The sequence below is a fragment of the Thalassophryne amazonica genome, chromosome 21 (genome assembly GCF_902500255.1).
Source record: "Thalassophryne amazonica chromosome 21, fThaAma1.1, whole genome shotgun sequence".
In the NCBI taxonomy this organism is placed as follows: Eukaryota; Metazoa; Chordata; class Actinopteri; order Batrachoidiformes; family Batrachoididae; genus Thalassophryne; species Thalassophryne amazonica.
This window is the reverse complement of record NC_047123.1, coordinates 8,996,368-9,012,632: the sequence shown is the minus strand read 5'-3', so window position 1 is coordinate 9,012,632 and position 16,265 is coordinate 8,996,368. Positions and strand designations below refer to the sequence as shown.

The window sequence follows — 16,265 nt, the reverse complement described above, 5'->3', positions numbered from 1 at the left end:
TCTTTATGTGCACCCAGTAGCCGGTAGGAACCAAACTCTAGGTTATAAGATGTAGAATTATTATTAATAGATATAGATAACTGTACGAATGTCCCTATTTTTCTTTTGGGCACCCACAATGCAAAAAAAAAAAAAAAAAAAAAGCCACAGCAGGCTTGGGATAGATAAAACTACATTTCCAATGATCCTCCGTCGCACTCCGCAGTGATGTGGGGTGTGGTGGTCGCGAGCTGGAGTGAGCGCGCACTGTCTCCGCACTCCGAGAGAGCCGCAAACCCGCTTCGGAGCATCCGCGGATATCGGACGGGAAGATGCCGAAGAATGTGATTAGCTGCGGATTTCTGAGACGCATAAAAGACGGCATTGGTGAAATAATTTTTTTTTTCATCATTACTGCTGCTGTTGTGGGATTTTCAAGCGAATGAAGCCGAACTGCAGTGGAGCATCGATCTGATGTGTGAGAGCTGGAGAGCGTCCATTTGTAGGCGAATGTTAATTAGCCATTAGGAATAACTGGCTCCTTATTTGTTTTAATGAATATTCATCAGTAATTGGTTCTGAAGGTCCTGTAGAAAATATTTGGCCAAGAATCCTACAATAAATTTCTTATTAATAATTTAAAAATACCAATGGTTACACAATTCAGTCAAACAGACGGGATGTTGTTTCGGCTGATTATGTTGCTGTTACCTTGAATATTTTCCTGATAGAAGTGCAAGTTGACCTTTCAATACTCATTGTGATACACAAAAGCCAATGATGTCAAAAAACAAGAGCAGCGAATCGGTGAAGGTGGTCGTTCGATGCCGTCCGTTGAGCCTCAAAGAGGACTCCAGTGGTTCGGTAGGGAGTATAGTCCAGATGGACCTCCGTCTTGGACAGGTGATCTTAAGAAACCCACGTGCACCAGCCAGTGAGCCCCAGAAAACATTCACGTTTGACGCTGTTTATGACGGAAACTCCAAACAGCGAGACCTGTATGACGAAAGTGTGCGACCGCTGATCGACTCTGTGCTCGCAGGCTTCAATGGTACCATATTTGCTTACGGTCAGACTGGCACTGGGAAGACGTACACCATGCAGGGTGCATGGTTGGACCCGGAGAAACGAGGCGTGATCCCAAATGCTTTTGATCACATCTTCACAAACATCTCCCGGTCCCAGGCTGACAGACAGTATCTGGTGCGGGCATCCTATCTTGAGATCTACAGAGAAGAAATCCGGGATCTCCTTGATCCCAATCATGCAAATGCCAGATCTTTGGATCTCAGGGAAAGCCCAGAGACTGGTGTGTATGTTCGTGATCTGACATCGTGTGTATGCAAAAGCATAAAGGAAATTGAAGAGGTAATGAACCTGGGCAATCAGGCAAGAGCAGTGGGAGCAACAGACATGAACGAGCATTCATCTCGATCTCACGCGCTGTTCTTGATTACAGTGGAGTGTGGCCAGCCTGGACCAGATGGCAGGAAACACATCCGGGTTGGCCGCCTCAACCTGGTCGATCTTGCAGGCAGCGAACGGCAAGCCAAGACAGGGGTCCAGGGAAAGCGCCTGAAGGAGGCTGCTAAAATCAACTTGTCCCTGTCAGCACTGGGAAATGTGATCTCAGCACTGGCAGACGGACGCAGTGGTCATGTACCATATCGGGACTCCAAGCTGACTAGGCTATTGCAGGACTCACTCGGTGGGAATGCCAAGACTGTGATGGTTGCCACCTTAGGCCCAGCATCCCAGCACTATGATGAGACCCTCACCACGCTCCGCTATGCAAATCGGGCCAAGAATATCCAGAACCAACCTAGAGTCAATGAGGACCCCAAGGATGCCCTACTTCGTGAGTTTCAGAGGGAAATTGCACGCCTTAAGGCACAGCTTAAACACAGGAAGTGGAGGAGCAAACAAAAGAAGGAGCTAGTGGATGGTGAGACCTGGGAAAGAGATGGTGATGAAGACACGGAGATTGAGGATGAGGTGGAGAAAGATGGGCAGGAGTATGTGATGCAAGAGGCACAGGGGTTGGAGATGAAGAAGGATGCAATTAGGGAGGACAAGTGTCTACTGGGTGAGGAGAAACAGAGACTTCTAGGAGAGAAGGCGAAGATGATGGGGAATCTGAGGAAGGAGCAAGAAGCTACAGAGGAGCTGACTGCCAAGTACAAGGTAAGAGTTCAGACCTATAAATTAGTTCATAGTTTGGATCAGTGACCTAACTTATTAGCATTTTAAAATTGTAGCACTGTGCTTTCCACTTTCATCACAATGACCAGGACATGGAATATAACTGTTTGTCCAAGCCTCAACCTCTGCTACCAAAGAAAGAAGCCAACGCAGAAATGGCAGTATCTTAGATAATGCGGTTTATGGAACTATTCCACAGAGTGCCATTCCTTCCCGTTTAATCCCAAATAGCAAATTGGGCATGTTTTGAAGCATCACAGTAACTTCTTGATCCATTTTTGTCAATCTTGAACAAGTGTGTTGTGTGTAGTAGTTACCACCATCATCAACACCAGATTTGAAATTGGGATCCAATTTTTGAACTGTTCAAAAATGTCATCCTGATTCTCAAAACTGTTGATAGTACATGGTAACTTTGAGGTATTCATAGTCTTAACGGCTTCAGTCATGTTCAAACTTCTTTAAACATGGTAGTGACTATGGCTTGAAATTTGTTTGATTATGTTCCATCGGCATAAAACTTTGACACCAAAGCAGCATTTGTCACGGTTTTTGTTTAAAAGTTGAACAGCTCAATCATGTCTGGCCGAGGGCGCAGCTCCTTTCTTTTGTTTTCAGCTGGGTTGCCATGTCGACATTTTATAAGCCAGCCAGTTGCCAGGTGTGCAGTTTATAAGCCAGCCTGTTAGGAGACTAGCCAAATTAAATGGTTCATCTCGTTTTTACACTTTTTTGGATTGTGGGTAATCTTCGTACAAGAATGGAACCTTGTGGAACAGCCCTGTTAATTGTATGAATTGACCATCAAAGAAGTTGGTGCACTGGTATTTCTGTTGAGTGAAACTTTTATATTATTTAATTTAGATGTTTGTGCTGTTAGCACTAATTAGTAGATAGCTTGGTGACATTATGGTGCTGCAGTGGCATTATGCCGGTTATACAATTTAGTAATTGCCAAGCCGACCTTTATGAAGTTCCCAAAAGTATGCGTTAATCAAACACCCGAAGCAAAGTTAGCCTGTTAGCTTTAGCTTAGCTTAGCTTTTTTGGTAACTGCAAGATGGGGGAATGTTCAAGCTTCATTTGTCCTGCCCACGTGACACCAGTCTTGCCCACTCACCACCTCTTTGGCCATTTATGGGTTGACCAAGAGTTAGACAGGGTTAGGTACGGCCAGAATGGCAACATTTGAAACGTCTCTTTAGAAAACCTGTGACGTCATAGAGGGTTTGTCTAGTACAGATACAGTTGTTATGATTAGAGATGGGTATTGATAAGATTTTTATCGATATCGATACCATTATCGATTCTGCTTATCGATCCGATTCCTTATCGATTCCCTTATTGATGCCTTCTGAATTTTCTGTGTACTAAAGGTAGGCTTTACAGGTTTTCTATGTCAGCAACATTTTATTGAGTCTTAAAGTAAATAAATTTGAAATTGTTCACTTGATCTTTAAACTCTCTACATAATAAACTCTATATGGTGGATCCTTGATCTGTGGACATAAATAGAAATAAACAAAATCTGTAGTTTTTGTCAAAAGCATTTCCTTTCAGACATTACTGGCATGAATGTCTTTCCATACATCTGAGCTGAGCTCAGCTGGCTGTGCTGCACGTCAGGATGTAATTCATAAAGAATGCATGTTGTCTCTTTTTGGGGGAAAAAATGTTTTAGTCAATTGTAGTTTGTCTGTATTACAGCGTTTGGAAAGAGGTGTAATTTTATTTAAGGCGGCAATTCGTTTTGAAGTTATTAATTCCGACCGGACTCTAACTCCGCAGAGAGCCGCGCAGCATTTGGAGCTGTGCCAACGGAACGGAGGACAAGTCTCGTTTCTTGACTACAACAAGACAAAAGTCCCAATTAGTGACTTTAATCCACACAAAAATGACTCACGATTGACATATTTTAATGGCTTTGAGAGGGGCTAAGAAGCGGACTTGCCACTTCTGAAGAGCAGCGAATCAAAGAACCAACGAGCCAGCAGATCGAAGCATTGCTTCATTAGTTCACGCTTCAAAGCGGAGTCGCGCTGCAGAAGGGGTTGATTACAAGCCACTGCAGGGTCTGCAATCAACGTAGAGAAATGATCATTTTCACGACAAACACCCTCAAAAACAACGGCCACTCTGAAGAATCGTTAAGCAAAAAGGCTATTGATGTCAGTGGATCGAATAATTTCTTAACGATACCCCAAAAGAACCAGTTCTCGATACCCAACCCTAGTTACGATTTACATGGAATCAGGCCTGGAGCGACCATCATATTTTCTAACGCTAATAATCCATATGACTGTGCAGGTCTTCCCATTCACAGTGAATGAGATGCTCACTTTCTATCACACATGCACATAAAAGACACACATCAACTCGCGCAATACAATTCAAGAAATTAGACTACATACATGTGGTCCATGAGATCATGTGTGTGATAATCTGATGAGCTCTTATTAAGGGACATTATGGACAGTAATCGTCGGTCCTTCATATCTAACCGCAGCTGTGTGTGTCAGAGAAATCACATTTCCGAAACTTAAGGACAGGAAAATCGACGTACCGTGGCGGCTGACAGTGGCTGTTAACCTGCTGTATCTCCTCTGTGAGATAGAGAAATTGTCTTTATACTCAGAATTCTTGCACACACCATTTAATTGGTATTGAAACATAACATTGTCACCAATTAGCCCATCAGCAGTGGAAAACAACACCAGAAAATAACAATTTGTGGCCATAAATTTAAAGTGCACTGTAGTCAATAATGTTAAAGTGTTGAAAATTTGTGAACTGTTTTTGTTTTGTGTACTTTACGTTCAGCTCAAAAATTATGACAGCTATTCAGAAAGAGCAAAAAGATGATAATGTTTCTCTGCAGTGGCTCCACTGGCCACCAGGCTCCTAAATTTGGTGGCCAGTGCACAGTTTTGGTGGTCCAAATATAAATCTGTGTAAAACCAATTAAAATAAAAAGGCAATTTTCCCCAAGTTCTTTATCCTTACCTGTGATATTTCAGGAAATGAAAAAGTACTGTATATAATTATTTATTTATCTTATAAATTTATTTTATATTATATAATTATTTGAGTTTTACTCCAGTTAGTTGTGTTTTTGGTCTGATGTAACTGCAGGTTGTGTTGCCAAGTGCAGTAAGTGTTGTACACTTTCCCATGAATTCGGATGTGGATTTTCTGAAGGCATTGTTTCCATTGAAAAACGAGATAAAACGTCCCAGCGAGTTGAGGAAAGTGCCAACACACACTGCTGAAAATCACATCTTTAAATGTGTCATATTGTAACAACTTAAACAGCTTTTTCCATTAACGCCTAAGTTTTGGCTTGGTTTGGCTCCAGTCTGAAACCATTGCTTCACCCAGTAGACCATCACCTCCCTGGAGGTCAGAGTGACAGACTGACGGGTTTACACAGCAACATCCATTCACAAAACAGTCCAACAATGACAATACACATGTTGCATGTGTATAGAACTACAGAGAATATAAATTTTAAGGGTAATGTAACCACTCAGAAATTTTTGTCTCGTGACTGAGATGTTAAACATTTTGTTTAAGATCTGGGAAAGAGCGATTGTGTTTCATTTGCCCTTCAGAATAAGTGCTTTGATGTACCTTCCTCTAAGCAACGTCTCATATTTCGTCCCCTTCACATTGTACGAGTGAACCCGTATCACTTTCTGTGTATTCTGTGCACACGGCACCATTCAGAGGGTGTTTGACACTGACGGGTTCATGATGGTGCCCAGGTGCAACAGTCCCCCTTCTTGTCTTCCCTACAGATGATGAAGGATTGAATATTTTCTGCCTATCGTGTCAGAGTGTTAAATGCCCCCCCATCCTAACAAGCTTTAGTCATGCAGGTCTCATGTTGACTTTTGAAAAGTTCTGTCTGGTTCACACGGCAAGATTTTAAAATTGTTGGTAGGTTTTCAATACCTGAGAGACCCCACACGTGGCGATAAAAAAGTCAGATATAACAGTTTTAGTCGTACAGTGTGTGGTGTGCAGCCATGCGGTAAAGACAACACACCAACAGATTTCACTCTCCAACATTCCCAGGTCAGACAGGAAATCTCGCAAAACCTCTTGAGATCAAACGTGACTTCGGAGTAAACAGTTTTTGATTCCCCTCCTTGCTTACATCACCTCGCTTTCTGATTGGCGCAGGAATGTCTGATAAGATTATCTTTAGAGCCATCATGATAGTTGGGGCTTGTTGGAAGGGGAAGATCGGGTCAGAACCAGACATTAGACATCATCACACAACATGTAGAATTGCATCTTTCCCAACTCCAAACATTCCTGTTTTTTCCGCTTCCCGTGGAAGGGGACATTTGTATGCATGTGTCTGTTACACGTGCATATGACATGCCGTGATAACGCAGCGCTTCCAGGCTTCACTTTAATTTTCAAAACACGTACTCTCTGGACTAAATTCCTGAATGAGTTCATTAGTGAGCACTCTGTGAGCGTTGTGATCTGTTTAACTCGGGCTGCGCGATACATCGTTTGAGCATCGCCATCACTATGTGCACATGTGCAGTAGTTACATCGCCGGGACTCACAATGCGGCCTAACTAAATTAAGCATGCACCTTTTACATAGGCAAGTGATAAGGGTAAAATCCGCTTCCGTTTTTCATGACTGAACAACAAAAGATGTCAAAGACGTTGCGTTAACTTGAATAAAAATCCTAGTAATGTGAGTGTGTGACATGCACCTTCTCCCTCACTGTGCTGGACGCATCAATCACATTCTCAGTTGAAGAAAAAAATAAGCAGGCACCTCCATCGCAACTTATCTTGTTTTTGGTGGCCGAAAATTATACATTTTGAAAATGAGTCCCAGAGTGGATAAATCTGAAACACTGGAGTTGCATCTGCTTCTGAGACCTCAGCCGCTCATAATTAATGATATGTTGTTGTTAACAGTGTCTTTTAACTTTTTGCGTCTTGTTGGTTCGATAATAAAGGATTATTAACTGAGTGCGAGGTCTGATATTCCGGTACAGGCCAAGCAAGCTCGCTTCACGTCCGTGAAGAACTTATTAACAGATGGTCCGGTCGTTAGCTGGTAAGCTTTCAATCTGTGTGTTTTTTCAGATGGCGTTTTGATATTTATGGATCGTGTTCATGTCCGACTTGATTTTTCTAATCGTTTTAGCTTTCTGGTTTGTAACGAATGTGATATGCATTCCGGATTGATTGTCATGGTAACCAGTGTGATATGGGAAAATATTAGACCGTAAATCAGCCAATCAGACCGTGCGTAGTGTCACAGCCATATAATAATATACAATTATAGACTTTTGATGAAGTGTACCCTTGATTATCCTGACCAGGTCCGCATAATCACGGGTACACCGAAATCAAAACTCTACAACTGCTTTATTATATGATAAACAAGAAAATTGGGAGTTTGTCAAACATACTAAAACTGAAAAAATAATCTCAAGTTTCAACTCTTTATTATTACTGTCATACTGCACCAATTGACATCCTATCGATCGACTGGAGATGCCTGTTAAGTCCGTGAAGAAGAGTCATCAGGCATGTTTTCTTATAAAGTTCGCCATTCACCTGTCTAGCTTCCACATAAAATTGGAGGAGTACTCCGTCAAGCACCCGTCTGTCATAAGTTTCAAAGTTGGGCACATGTCCCTTTTCAGTAATGTACTTGCGAAACAGGTTGGCTGCTGACTGTGTATTTCTGCTGGTGTTCTTCACATCTTTTTCGTGTAAAATTCGTTTTAAGTCAATGTCGCTAACAGACGCAAACCTGCCTTCTTCCATCTCATCAACAAACTGACAGCCAAAGTAGGTGTTGTATCGCGTTATCTGATTGGTTGTTATCAATAGAAGTCGTCGCTCGATTAGCTAGCGCTACGCTGCACACGAGGTGTACTCGTTTCGCACGCGCGGTCTACTTGGCTCCACCAGCGGTCAACTTGGTATGTGGTACAGCTCAGAAAGTGGCGAATGGTCCAATCAGAAGTTGGCAAAATCACATACCATATAATAATGGGATTTATTTTCATCTCAAGCAGAAAGCTGAATAGATAATGGATGGCTGTGATTGATGAATTTTGATCATGAATAGATGAAGTGCTGTGATGCTAATAAAATAATTGCAGAAAAGACTCACAGCTTCTAAGATAGGTTATTTTTTGAACAATGAAACGTTTTGGGAATTTTTCCTGGGTTGGGACCTACGAGGGCTGTCAATAAAGTATAGGTCCTTTTTATTTTTTTCAAAAACTATATGGATTTCATTCATATGTTTTTACGTCAGACATGCTTGAACCCTCGTGCGCATGCGTGAGTTTTTCCACGCCTGTCGGTGACGTCATTCGCCTGTGAGCACTCCTTGTGGGAGGAGTCGTCCAGCCCCTCGTCGGAATTCCTTTGTCTGAGAAGTTGCTGAGAGACTGGCGCTTTGTTTGATCAAAATTTTTTCTAAACCTGTGAGACACATCGAAGTGGACACGGTTCGAAAAATTAAGCTGGTTTTCGGTGAAAATTTTAACGGCTGATGAGAGATTTTGAGGTGATACTGTCGCTTTAAGGACTTCCCACGGAGCGAGACGTCGTGCAGCGGTCCCAGGCGCCGTTGTCAGCCTGTTTCAAGCTGAAAACCTCCACATTTCAGGCTCTATTGATCCAGGACGTCGTGAGAGAACAGAGAAGTTTCAGAAGAAGTCGGTTTCAGCATTTTATCCGGATATTCCACTGTTAAAGGAGATTTTTTTAATGAAAGACGTGCGGACGGGTCCGCGCGTCGGGACGCAGCCGGCGCGGTGCGGCGGCACAGGAGAAACACCTCCGTGTTGATAACCATTTGTAAAATCCAGGCGGCTTTTGATGGCTTTCAGTGGAGTGAGTATATGAGAAATTGTTTAACAGCTGGACATGTTCCAACTTGTCCTTAAGGCTTCCAACAGAGGTGTTTTTCCTGTGGAGGAGCGTCGCTGCAACTACGAGCCGACGCTGCAATCCGCCCATTAATCCGCTCATTAAAAAAATCTCCTTTAACAGTGGAATATCCGGATAAAATGCTGAAACCGACTTCTTCTGAAACTTCTCTGTTCTCTCACGACGTCCTGGATCAATAGAGCCTGAAATGTGGAGGTTTTCAGCTTCAAACAGGCTGACGACGGCGCCTGAGAGCGCTGCGCGACGTCTCGCACCGTGGGAAGTCCTTAAAGCGACATTATCACCTCAAAATCTCTCATCAGCTGTTAAAATTTTCACCGAAAACCAGCTTAATTTTTCGAACCGTGTCCACTTCGATGTGTCTCACAGGTTTAGAAAAAATTTTGATCAAACAAAGCGCCCGTCTCTCAGCAACTTCTCAGACAAAGGAATTCAGACGAGGGGCTGGACGACTCCTCCCACAAGGAGTGCTCACAGGCGAATGACGTCACCGACAGGCGTGGAAAAACTCACGCATGCGCACGAGGGTTCAAGCATGTCTGACGTAAAAACATATGAATGAAATCCATATAGTTTTTGAAAAAAATAAAAAGGACCTATACTTTATTGACAGACCTCGTATTTTGGATTCGATTACCTGAATCAGATGACCAGGACAAAAACAGCTGTCATAACTCATGCTCTAAAATCAGGCTCATTTTAGGATAGTGTAAAAAGAAAAATGCTGAAGCAAAACAAAATATACTTCAAGCAAAAATGTGGGATTGATACATCATTCATTGTTTATTTACGAAATAAGAGGATTAGCCACCAGGACGGGACCCTGTGCTACAGCACATACTTATCGTTGCTTGACTAAATGATTTATTTAATCTCTGATCATAGTTTTAAAAAAAGTCGCTGAATCAGCCAGAACACAAAGTTGATCATGTTCTTTTATGTACCTCCTGGAGATTGTGATTCCCCTTATGATGCTCGTAATCAGGAGGCAGGTGTTAACGTTTGAATCATTTTAAGGACCGTCTTTAATTATGATGCTTTTAGTAAACAGATCTTGAGGTTAAGAAGGTTTGTAAGAGCGACTCTCTGCTCATCTTGCCCTTAAGAGGCTTGTTGGTCTGAATGTGCTCGTAAAAGCTCAGATGAAATAGTACTCGTATTTCCTGTAAAGCTGAATATAACCCAGAACGGCTGTGCTGTGATAGGCTGAAGCTGCTTCTGGCCTGTCATTCACAACCCTCGCCCTTGCTGTATTTTTCTGTCAGAAGTTGCCAGACAGTAAAAAGAGAGAGAGACATCAGAGAGGAAGTCTTGCTGGAAACTGCTGTGGGAATAATAACCAACAACTGATAATGTGTCTTTGAAATTAAATTGAATTTTCTCTGTTGCCAGCAGCCTCGGTGTTCGCAGATTGTCAACAAATGCATCTCAGTTAGAAAGTCACCCTCATCAGTCTGATCTGGGTCAGCTGGTCCTTCTGCATCGTGCTTTTGGGTCTTTGCCCTCTAAAGTGGTTCAGTCTGTCTGTGGACTGTGTTGTGCCGCTGGTGCAACTGCTGTCTAGTTGGCCTCAATACTGTACGGTGCTGCTGAGAAATACGTCTCCCGGTATCCTGTCTGCTATGAGCACAAGCACACTTACTTCCCAGATTATGTCTAACATATAACGACCTTATTGTTTTCACCATTTGTCTAAACGCTTTGTTTTCAAATGGGTGATCTTCCACGACAGGACATAGTACTGTACTGACACACGAGTGACAGATTTGAAGAGGGAGTGTTGACATTTCTGTCATATGGGCCGGGGCTGATACTTTGACACATCAGACACATCTGCCAGAGTTTCCCTCCGGCAGATCCCGAGCAGTCAGGAAAGCAGGCCGACTGGGTGACTGTGAGGAGGAAGCGTAGTCCTAAACAGAAGCCCCGTGTACACCGCCAACCCGTTCACATCTCTAACCGTTTTTCCCCACTCGGCGACACACCCGCCAAGGAACAAACTCTGGTTATTGGCGACTCTGTTTTGAGAAATGTGAAGTTAGCGACACCAGCAACCATAGTCAGTTGTCTTCCGGGGGCCAGAGCAGGCGACATTGAAGGAAATTTGAAACTGCTGGCTAAGGCTAAGCGTAAATTTGGTAAGATTGTAATTCACGTCGACAGTAATGACACCCGGTTACGCCAATCGGAGGTCACTAAAATTAACATTGAATCGATGTGTAACTTTGCAAAAACAATGTCGGACTCTGTAGTTTTCTCTGGGCCCCTCCCCAATCGGACCGGGAGTGACATGTTTAGCTGCATGTTCTCCTTGAATTGCTGGCTGTCTGAGTGGTGTCCAAAAAATAAGGTGGGCTTCATAGATAATTGGCAAAGCTTCTGGGGAAAACCTGATCTTGTTAGGAGAGACAGCGTCCATCCCACTTTGGATGGAGCAGCTCTCATTTCTAGAAATCTAGTCAATTTTCTTAAATCCTCCAAACCGTGACTATCCAGGGTAGGGACCAGGAAGCAGAGTTGTAGTCCTACACACCTCTCTGCAGCTTCTCTCCCCCTGCCATCCCCTCATTACCCCATCCCCGTAGAGACGGTGCCTGCTCCCAGACCACCAACAACCAGTAAAAATCTATTTAAGCATAAAAATTCAAAAAGAAAAAATAATATAGCACCTTCAACTGCACCACAGACTAAAACAGTTAAATGTGGTCTATTAAACATTAGATCTCTCTCTTCTAAGTCCCTGTTAGTAAATGATATAATAATTGATCAACATATTGATTTATTCTGCCTTACAGAAACCTGGTTACAGCAGGATGAATATGTTAGTTTAAATGAGTCAACACCCCCGAGTCACACTAACTGCCAGAACCCTCGTAGCATGGGCCGAGGCGGAGGATTAGCAGCAATCTTCCACTCCAGCTTATTAATTAATTAAAAAACCCAGACAGAGCTTTAATTCATTTGAAAGCTTGACTCTTAGTCTTGTCCATCCAAATTGGAAGTCCCAAAAACCAGTTTTATTTGTTGTTATCTATCGTCCACCTGGTCGTTACTGTGAGTTTCTCTGTGAATTTTCGGACCTTTTGTCTGCCTTAGTGCTTAGCTCAGATAAGATAATTATAGTGGGCGATTTTAACATCCACACAGATGCTGAGAATGACAGCCTCAACACTGCATTTAATCTATTGTTAGACTCGATTGGCTTTGCTCAAAATGTAAATGAGTCCACCCACCACTTTAATCATACCTTAGATCTTGTTCTGACTTATGGTATAGAAATTGAAGACTTAACAGTATTCCCTGAAAACCCCCTTCTGTCTGATCATTTCTTAATAACATTTACATTTACTCTGATGGACTACCCAGCAGTGGGGAATACATTTCATTACAGTAGAAGTCTTTCTGAAAGCGCTGCAACTAGGTTTAAGGATATGATTCCTTCTTTATGTTCTCCAATGCCATATACCAACACAGGGCAGAGTAGCTACCTAAACTCTGTGAGTGAGATAGATTATCTCGTCAGTAGTTTTATATCCTCATTGAGGACAGCTTTGGATGCTGTAGCTCCTCTGAAAAAGAGAGCCTTAAATCAGAAGTGCCTGACTCCGTGGTATAACTCACAAACTCGCAGCTTAAAGCAGATAACCCGTAAGTTGGAGAGGAAATGGCGTCTCACTAATTTAGAAGATCTTCACTTAGCCTGGAAAAAGAGTCTGTTGCTCTATAAAAAAAGCCCTCCGTAAAGCTAGGACATCTTACTACTCATCACTAATTGAAGAAAATAAGAACAACCCCAGGTTTCTTTTCAGCACTGTAGCCAGGCTGACAGAGTCAGAGCTCTATTGAGCCGAGTATTCCTTTAACTTTAACTAGTAATGACTTCATGACTTTCTTTGCTAGTAAAGTTTTAACTATTAGAGAAAAAATTACTCATAACCATCCCAAAGACATATCGTTCTCTTTGGCTGCTTTCAGTGATGCCGGTATTTGGTTAGACTCTTTCTCTCCGATTGTCTGAGTTATTTTCATTAGTTACTTCCTCCAAACCATCAACATGTCTATTAGACCCCATTCCTACCAGGCTGCTCAAGGAAGCCCTACCATTAATTAATGCTTCGATCTTAAATATGATCAATCTGTCTTTATTAGTTGGCTATGTACCACAGGCTTTTATGGTGGCAGTTATTAAACCATTACTTAAAAAGTCATCACTTGACCCAGCTATCTTAGCTAATTATAGGCCAATCTCCAACCTTCCTTTTCTCTCAAAAAGTCTTGAAAGGGTAGTTGTAAAACAGCTAACTGATCATCTGCAGAGGAATGGTCTATTTGAAGAGTTTCAGTCAAGGTTTAGAATTCATCATAGTACAGAAACAGCATTAGTGAAGGTTACAAATGATCTTCTTATTGTTGGGAAAGTGTAGGAACACGGACCCACAACAGGGGGCGCAAATGAACGGACAATGGAGAAAGTCAAATCACAAAGTTTTACTGTTGTGAATTCACACAACAAACACAACAGATTACAAATACAGCAGTAACCGAATTCCAATGGTGTCGTGTGGGCAGGCTCGACGATAGGAGACGTCTGTCCGAGTCGAACCGGAACCACCCGATTTCCTCTGCCACCGAACCCCGGGGATACTGGAGCCGCCAAGTCCCGAACCCCAGGTGGCCACTGCCTCCACTCGTCGGATCCGGTACTGCTGGCAAGGAACAGAAACAGTCAGGTGTGGGTGCGGCTGCACCCAGCAACACACAGGGTGGAAACACCACCTCCACCTCTTGTCAGGAAAATACTGGTAAGTGCAGGAGTGTGAGTACTTATCCAAGAAGTCCAATACAGTCTCCCGCTGTATTACTCACTATCTGCTATCCAACACACAAGCAACAAAGTATTATCGTCAAGAACACAATTGGCTGAGTACGTTACCTCCTTAGTAGAACGATATCTCGGCAATGAGGTGGAGATGCCGTCCTGCTGATATACCTCCCTGTTGATTGATATCAGCTGTCTCAGGTGATGGGTGACAGCTGTCACCCTGGCTGCTCCTGTGAGGCGGCAGCGCCCTCCGGTGCCTGGAGCCCGCACTCCAGGCAGGGCGCCCTCTGGTGGTGGTGGGCCAGCAGTACCTCCTCTTCAGCGGCCCACACAACACTTATGGCCTCAGACAGTGGACTCAACTCTGTGCTTGTTCTGTTAGACCTCAGTGGTGCTTTTGATACTGTTGACCATAAAATTTTATTACAGAGATTAGAGCATGCCATAGGTATTAAAGGCACTGCACTGCGGTGGTTTGAATCATATTTATCTAATAGATTACAATTTGTTCATGTAAATGGGGAATCTTCTTCACAGACTAAGGTTAATTATGGAGTTCCACAAGGTTCTGTGCTAGGACCAATTTTATTCACTTTATACATGCTTCCCTTAGGCAGTATTATTAGACAGCATTGCTTAAATTTTCATTGTTACGCAGATGATACCCAGCTTTATCTATCCATGATGCCAGAGGACACACAGCAATTAGCTAAACTGCAGGATTGTCTTACAGACATAAAGACAAGGATGACCTCTAATTTCCTGCTTTTAAACTCAGATAAAACTGAAGTTATTGTACTTGGCCCCACAAATCTTAGAAACATGGTGTCTAACCAGATCCTTACTCTGGATGGCATTACCCTGACCTCTAGTAATACTGTGAGAAATCTTGGAGTCATTTTTGATCAGGATATGTCATTCAATGTGCATATTAAACAAATATGTAGGACTGCTTTTTTGCATTTGCGCAATATCTCTAAAATGAGAAAGGTCTTGTCTCAGAGTGATGCTGAAAAACTAATTCATGCATTTATTTCCTCTAGGCTTGACTATTGTAATTCATTATTATCAGGTTGTCCTAAAAGTTCCCTTAAAAGCCTTCAGTTAATTCAAAATGCTGCAGCTGGAGTACTTATGGGGACTAGAAGGAGAGAGCATATTTCACCCATATTGGCCTCTCTTCATTGGCTTTCTGTTAATTCTAGAATAGAATTTAAAATTCTTCTTCTTACTTATAAGGTTTTGAATAATCAGGTCCCATCTTATCTTAGGGACCTCATTGTACCATATCACCCCAATAGAGCGCTTCGCTCTCAGACTGCAGGCTTACTTGTAGTTCCTAGGGTTTTTAAGAGTAGAAAGGGAGGCAGAGCCTTCAGCTTTCAGGCTCCTCTCCTGTGGAACCAGCTCCCAATTCAGATCAGGGAGACAGACACCCTCTCTACTTTTAAGATTAGGCTTAAAACTTTCCTTTTTGCTAAAGCTTATAGTTAGGGCTGGATCAGGTGACCCTGAACCATCCCTTAGTTATGCTGCTATAGACTTAGACTGCTGGGGGGTTCCCATGATGCACTGAGTGTTTCTTTCTCTTTTTGCTCTGTATGCACCACTCTGCATTTAATCATTAGTGATTGATCTCTGCTCCCCTCCACAGCATGTCTTTTTCCTGGTTCTCTCCCTCAGCCCCAGCCAGTCCCAGCAGAAGACTGCCCCTCCCTGAGCCTGGTTCTGCTGGAGGTTTCTTCCTGTTAAAAGGGAGTTTTTCCTTCCCACTGTCGCCAAGTGCTTGCTCACAGGGGGTCATTTTGACCGTTGGGGTTTTTCCGTAATTATTGTATGCCTTTGCCTTACAATGTAGAGCGCCTTGGGGCAACTGTTTGTTGTGATTTGGCGCTATATAAATAAAATTGATTTGATTTGATCAGGAAGTTTTTTAGTCCCTTTGACTTTTTGGTGGACCAGGGTTAATTTGTTGCCTCTTGTTTTTCAGGCACATACAGTAGTGTTCAGAATAATAATAGTGCTATGTGACTAAAAATATTAATCCAGGTTTTGAGTATATTTCTTATTGTTACATGGGAAACAAGGTACCAGTAGATTCAGTAGATTCTCACAAATCCAACAAGACCAAGCATTCATGATATGCACACTCTTAAGGCTATGAAATTGGGCTATTAGTAAAAAAAAAAAAAGTAGAAACGGGGGTGTTCACAATAATAGTAGCATCTGCTGTTGATGCTACAAACTCAAAACTATTATGTTCAAACTGCTTTTTTAGCAATCCTGTGAATCACTAAACTAGTATTTAGTTG

At 42.6% G+C, this 16,265-nt stretch overlaps 1 protein-coding gene across 2 annotated transcripts in view; it reads left to right on the top strand.

Annotated features, from left to right (window-relative positions):
• The first annotated feature begins 256 nt into the window (after window positions 1-256).
• Window positions 257-16,265, top strand: part of LOC117503080 (kinesin-like protein KIF3C) — a 38,792-nt gene continuing 22,783 nt past the window's right edge. The window contains exon 1 of one of the 2 annotated variants that reach the window (XM_034162252.1): window positions 257-2,163. In XM_034162252.1, the coding sequence (XP_034018143.1) occupies window positions 757-2,163 (1,407 nt within the window). In that variant the 5' untranslated portion in view covers window positions 257-756. The remainder of the gene's footprint in view (window positions 2,164-16,265) is intronic. The other variant, XM_034162253.1, reaches the window with a different exon arrangement.